The 6,574-nt window shown below is 34.8% G+C and overlaps 1 protein-coding gene across 1 annotated transcript in view; it reads right to left on the bottom strand.

Annotated features, from left to right (window-relative positions):
- SLC26A7 (solute carrier family 26 member 7) overlaps positions 1–6,574 on the bottom strand; it is a 182,103-nt gene that overhangs the window by 100,332 nt on the left and 75,197 nt on the right. Inside the window, exon 4 of the mRNA XM_007457342.1 lies at positions 3–43. Coding sequence (XP_007457404.1) covers positions 3–43 — 41 coding nt within the window. The remainder of the gene's footprint in view (positions 1–2; positions 44–6,574) is intronic.

Here is a 6,574-nt window from a genome sequence, read left to right as displayed (position 1 = left end):
GCAGGAATGTGGCACTACCCAGTTGTAGCACAAACATGGCCACCTAAGAGGACAAAGGAAGATGAAACTTCCCAAGCTTCCTAGAAGGATTAATATCTGACACATTTTCATTTTCAGTACACAGACATAGGGAACTGATGTGAAATGTGCTCCTTAAATTTTATATATTCAATAGCTTGAGTTTTCTTGAGAACATTACTAGTTTCCAAGATTTCCCAGATGTTTTTGGGTACAATTAGAAGTGCTTCAGTTAAAGTTAACATAGTTTTTTCTGAATATTGACTTTTTTTTCTCTTTTCCTAATAATATATGTTACCAAAAAGGAAATATGTTCAAATCAGTTAATATATGGGGTTCTGTGGGGAAAAATAAAATTTGCATTATCATATCTATAATTTTTTAAAAATCCAAAGGACATGATTCACTACTTTATACCCAGTAGGCTTAAAACTTCAAAAGCATTGAGGAGAAAAAGCCATTTCTTGAGTTTCTGCCAGATTCTGAGAAATGGAAACCTACTGTTTTGACTAGATACTCCATCAAGTAGCTGTAAAGGGCAAATATTAATAGGAAAACATCAGGACTTATGTTCATATGGAGAAGAGCAAAAGACAGAAATAGGTTAAAGGAATATGTCTTAAGAAACCCAGGAATCAGTAGGAAAGTAATTCTTCTTAAACTTTTCCTTTCTTCTCCTAGCATCATGCTCCATTGCAAAACTATTTCATGGCCAGACAAAATAATCTCATCTGAGTAGAAGCTGTTCATTGAGCTCTGCTGGACAAAAGATGGCAGGAAAATCAATTCTCTTTTCTCTACTAACTACTAACATTGCAATGACTAGTGCAGAGAAAGAACTTTTAGGAGATGGCCCACTCTTTGACTGAATGCATCCATGTAAACTCAGTTATAGAGATTTGTTGTTTTGAAAGTAACATTAAATTACATTCATGAGTATCCACACTGGAAAATGAACACAAAGTGGGTCACGCTGATGTATCCTCTTAATGTGTTAATTATAATATTTAGGTCAGGTCTTAAAATTCTTGTTGGAAAATAAGATTAACTATTAAAGAAATCAAAGGAAAGAATAGCAATTAGATCTCCTTCTATCAAAAGGTCACAGTGATAAATACGAGAAGTATAAAGTGCTATCTAAGTACCACCAGAGCATACACTGCAAAATATATCATTTCCATCATATCACAATGTCCCTTGGCCAAAAGCAGTAATACTCTAAACTTGTATTAGGGTGGAGTTTTCTGGGCTCAAATCTGAAAACTTAAGTTCTGATTCTGGCTCTACCACATCCTAGTTTTTGTGACTATAGAAAATCTGTTAAAAATTTCCAAGCCTCATGATCTATAAATAATTAGAATGATGCCTGCCCTATTGATATTGCAGAATTCTTGTAAAATGAATGTGAAATAACATATGAAAGAGCTTTGAAACCTGTAAAATGTGCAACATATGTGATGTACCTTGAATGTTATAAGGTGCTGTATATATTTACCTAGCATGGAAAACTAGCCACGAGATTTCAAAATGCAGAAAAGTCACACCATATTTTCCACTTCTGGAAAACATGAACAAATTTATCAGTGCAGAAAGAAATGTATTTGAATTGTTTGCATCTATGTGTCAGTTTGTCAAATAGAAATGTCCCAAGGGAAATACCCAATCAATCAATAGTATAGGTACAGTTGGAACACACTGATTCATAATCTGTTGATCTTCATCCTGAAAACACAATTAGTTAAGAAAAATACTGAACCAATTTTTCCCAAGTATCTTTCTACTTGTTAGTTGCAAATTATGACACTAACTCTTAAAGGTCATGAGGATGAAATTAGCATATTATTGGGGTAAGATGAACTCCAGAGAGTTGTATTTTCATTTCAGCTAAATGCAGTATACAAGCAATCCAAATCTTTGAAATTGTGAAACCTGTTTGCATATATGGAATTTTATGTATACATGGGATGTTAGAAAGTTCTTATCTGTATGACAAGAAATCTTATTTTTATTTATTTTGAGAAGCAAACTCCTTTGGGAGACCTGATATAGATCATCACCATTTTACTTTCTGGTTTTTATTTGTTTCCTACCCAGCATCTACTTAAAAGGGTTAATGATTTCTCATGCCTGAGAAACAAACATCTCCTAACCTGAAGTGATACACCAACAACTTCCAGCTAACCACTATCTTCTAGTAGCAACTTCTTTATGTCATTTCCACAACGTGAAAGTTACAAATGGAAGGGTATGGGAAAAGTTCAAGATATAAAAAGAGTTCAGCCTTTCAAATGTTCAAAATATATGTACATACCTTACAATATAAATCAAAAAGATTTAAAACTTATCCAAAGACTCAAAGTATTTTTGTAATATTCTACTCATACAGTTTTATACTTTAAAAAAAAATCTTCCCAGCAACGAATAAATTCCTAAAATGGAGAATTCTTGACTTTGAAAGTTCAACAAGCCCCTTAAGACCTCATTTCTGATACAAAATATTGTGTATGTAAAGGATGATTGCAAACATGTGAGATTTAGCTAAAGAGAAATTACTTTCTTCTGGATGACAACATTCTCCATAACCCAAAACAATGGCAGACATTTTAAGAAGGAAAAATAGGAAGAGGAGGAGGGGGAGGGATAGGACAATGAGGAGAAAGAGAAGAAGGAGAAATTTAAGAACTCCCTTTTCCCAAGCACCCAAATCTCAACAGTTTATTCACATCAAAATTAGGGATCTAGCATACAGAGGCTGAGGTACATAGGTTGAAGGCAGCAAGTACCTGTGCAACACAGGCTTTGTAAGAGGTGCCCACAGATGGAACTGTTGTTTCCAAGATTTTTCTGGAATTTAAGTATGTAAAATGAGGATCCTTCTAGAATATTTCACTTGGAGGCCTAGTGTTTAAATTTTATGCCAATGTTAAACATTTTTTAAGCTAATGACTTAATAGAGAGCTACATCAATGCCTTTTACTAATAATAGGAATGATGATAATTCTAATCTGGCTAGCTAATTCCCAAAAACTTGCCCATGCAACATTTTATGAGAAAATAAATTTCTTACAATATATTTCAGCTGTTTGTAGTAATGTTGATGTTCTGGGCTAATGCTGAAAACCTCTGACACACATTATCAAGGTTCACTAGCATGATATTATTTGGTAATGCTTTTATAAACACCATATGTTCTATATAAATTGAATGTATGTCATATTTCAGTCCATTTTTTGCAAGTGGCCTTCAAGTAATGAAAAAAGAAAAGAGTGCATAGAAAATAACTATACTACCCAAGTGGATGGAATATTGCATGCATTTCAGGTTTTGTCAGTTTGTCTGCAATCTGGCTCTCACATTATACCAAATCACTTATTTTTTGTTCAGTGAATATTTATTGAATGCCTACTGGGGCAAGGCACAACACTGTTGCAGAATACAGAGATAAAGATATAGCTCACACTTTGAAAGACCTTATAAAGTGAAATGAAATGCTGATGTTGGGAGCAGGGAATGTTAACCAGGAGCATAAAGAACTGTAATGTAGGTGTTAATAGGAAGGTAAGGTCTAAGAAGCTGTTTGAGTGTGAGCTAAAAGCCTAAAAGCCCTTTGTTCTCTACTGAGTATAGTATGCAGGTTTGGGGGAGAGAGCTAAATTGCTCGTGATAATAGGAGAACAACTGAGTACTGTGTAGGGATTTGGCAGAAAAAACCTCTGTGTGACAAGAGAACATGAGAAAAAAAATGTCAGATGGATACCTATGAGGTTATGTGCTGTGGAATTCAGAATATAAAGCCCTTCTCCATACTATTCAGTAATAAAAAGGAATGGCCTATCAAGCCATGCAAAGACATGGATGAATCTTAAATGAATATTGTAAACAAATGAAGACAGTCTGGAAAGGCCACATACTGCATGATTCCATTTATATGACATTCTAGAAAAGGCAAAACTATAGAGACAGTAAGCAGATCAGTAGTTGCCAGGGGCTTAGGTGTTGGAAAGTATGTAAAAGGTGAAACATAGGGAATTTTTAGGATGGTGAAACTATTCTGTATGATACTATAATAGTGTATATATGACATTAAGCATTTGTCAAAACCCATGAACCTTAATGTGTGCAAATATTTAGAAAATCATTTGGAGGTCAGGAGACCCCAGGATGGAATGCAGAATGTGACAAAGAATCTAACTGATGACCAATGCTTCATTTACTCTCTATATATGTTTTGCCTTTTCTAGAGTGTCATTTAAATGGACTCATACAATATACAGATTTTTCAGACTTGCTCAATGTATGAACAAACCTCACTGAAAGGAATGCAGAAAATGTGCTCATGTGAATAACTCTGGAAATTGGTAAAGAATGTAAAACCAAAGGCAAAAAAGAAACACTGTACTTGAGTTGATAAAGTTATTTCCCATGGGAGTAGAGGTTAACAATTCTGAAACCACTATAAATATACACTGGAATTGAAAAATCAAGTAAATGGATGATAGACAGTGGGAGCCAGGTTTCTTACTATTGCATAAGTTATAGACAAGCAAGGGGAGAAGGCTAGAATAATCAGTATGGGAGGGATAAGAGTTGAAGACATCAGTAGGAAACCATATTTAGTTTAACACAGACATAGATGGATACATTTAGAAATATATAGGTATGTTTACATACTTTTGTTGATATACACACATATATGTCCTTGCTGTGTCAGCTGAAATGGCTTAGAAGCCAACAACACACCTGTGGCACACCTCACACCCAGATCTTAATCTCTAATACCATTGTCCAATGAAAGAGACCAGATCTCCTTAGAAAAATGGCAATTCTAGGACTAGGGTAGGAAATATACACTATGAGCCTGGATCATCTTGTAGTGCCAGAAAGTGAAAAAGAACTCCAAAATTAAATAACAAACAAGCAAATAAATAAGTGGGAGTATATTAAGGGTGGACATAGAAGCCAACTGAAAAAAGCTCCCAATGTTCAAAGCTGGAACAATCTGAAGAACAACATAAAGTAGTACTGAATTATAACCCAAAGGATAAAATAAATATGCTTGAATCCATACTGATATAAATGATTGATTAAATTTTAAAATGGGAGAGCTGGAAAACTACTGTTCAGAAGAATTCCAGTAATTTATGTAGATAATCCCCACTTTTTATCTTAACTCTCCTTTAACATAACTCTCACATGTTAAGAGTAGGCTGTGCATATTGATTTTTTTCCAAAAAATGCAGTATGGTAAAGTGGAAAATAGAGTAACTTAGAGAAACCTAACAAACTAGCACTAGTTCAACCAGGTGATCCAGGTTAACATTAAGAGTGATAAGTTATGTTGATAGTCTATACTGTTAATAAGATGTGATGAGAATACCACTCTGTCTCTCTCATTTTCCTCCCAAAAACCCAGTTTAATCATAAGAAAAACATCAGACAAATCCCAATTGAGGGACATTCTAGAGAATACTGACCAGTAGTCCTCAAAACAGTCAAGATCATCAAACACAAGAAAAGCCTCAGACATTTTCACAGTTAAGAGGAGCCTACCAGGAGACAAGACAACCAAATGTAATGTGGTATACCAGATGGGATCCTAGAACAAAAAAGAACATTAGGTAAAATTTAAGGAAATCTGATTACCGTATATGGACTTTACTTAACAGCAATGTATCAATCTGATTCATTAGTTGTGACTAATACACCATGCTAATGTAGATATTAATAATAGGGGAAACTGTGGGTGGGTGGGGTATGTGGCAACTGTGTGTACTATCCTTGCAACTTTACTGAAAATCAAAACTTACTCTAACTCAAGGTTTGTTTTTTAAAACAAGAAAGAAAAGAAAAGAAAACCTCCTCTACCTCTCTCACAGAAACTTCAGGTAAGTCTACATTTCTCCAACATGCATGTGTTGTTTAATATGAATTCTTGAGTTCTGCATACATGGGGACAGGGGAAAAGAGGGACCCTAGAAGCTCCAGGCAGCTGGGTTTAGAGGCATGATATGTGTAAATAACCACACCAAGACAAGTCTGCACACATATAAAAGAGAGGAATAGAAAACGTGCCACTAGTTTTCAGAAGGAAAATGAAATACTGCTGGATAGGGATAAAAGTGTATCTTGACACTTAAGGAATCCAAGAGGAAAGAAGTTATTAGAAAGCATTTCAGAAAGAGGGAAGAATATGAGTATAAAGAGGACAGCATGGGATATGCTCAGAAGACATGGCATTGTTAGTTTAGAAGAACAACTAGCCAAAAGGGAGTAATAAAAAATAAAGCAAGACATTTTGAAGTCAAAGTATGCAGTACCTTAAAAGTAGTGAAAAGAGAGTTTTCCAGGTGTGAGGGACATCACTCTTCCATACATTTATTAAACATTTAATTTTGCAAACAAGTGTGGCTCAAAACACTGGCTCAAAAATCAGAGCTGTGCTTTGGTAGGATCAATCTGATGATAAAATGTGAAACAACTAGCTGGTTTCAAAGGTTAGTATGAGAAGAGTAGCAAGAGGAAAAAGGACAAAAGCAGCTAAACTGGACATAGCAGG

Source organism: Lipotes vexillifer, unplaced genomic scaffold (genome assembly GCF_000442215.2).
Source record: "Lipotes vexillifer unplaced genomic scaffold, Lipotes_vexillifer_v1.1 scaffold174, whole genome shotgun sequence".
In the NCBI taxonomy this organism is placed as follows: Eukaryota; Metazoa; Chordata; class Mammalia; order Artiodactyla; family Lipotidae; genus Lipotes; species Lipotes vexillifer.
The sequence above is the reverse complement of the archived record's forward strand: the minus strand, read 5'-3'. Positions and strand labels throughout refer to the sequence as shown.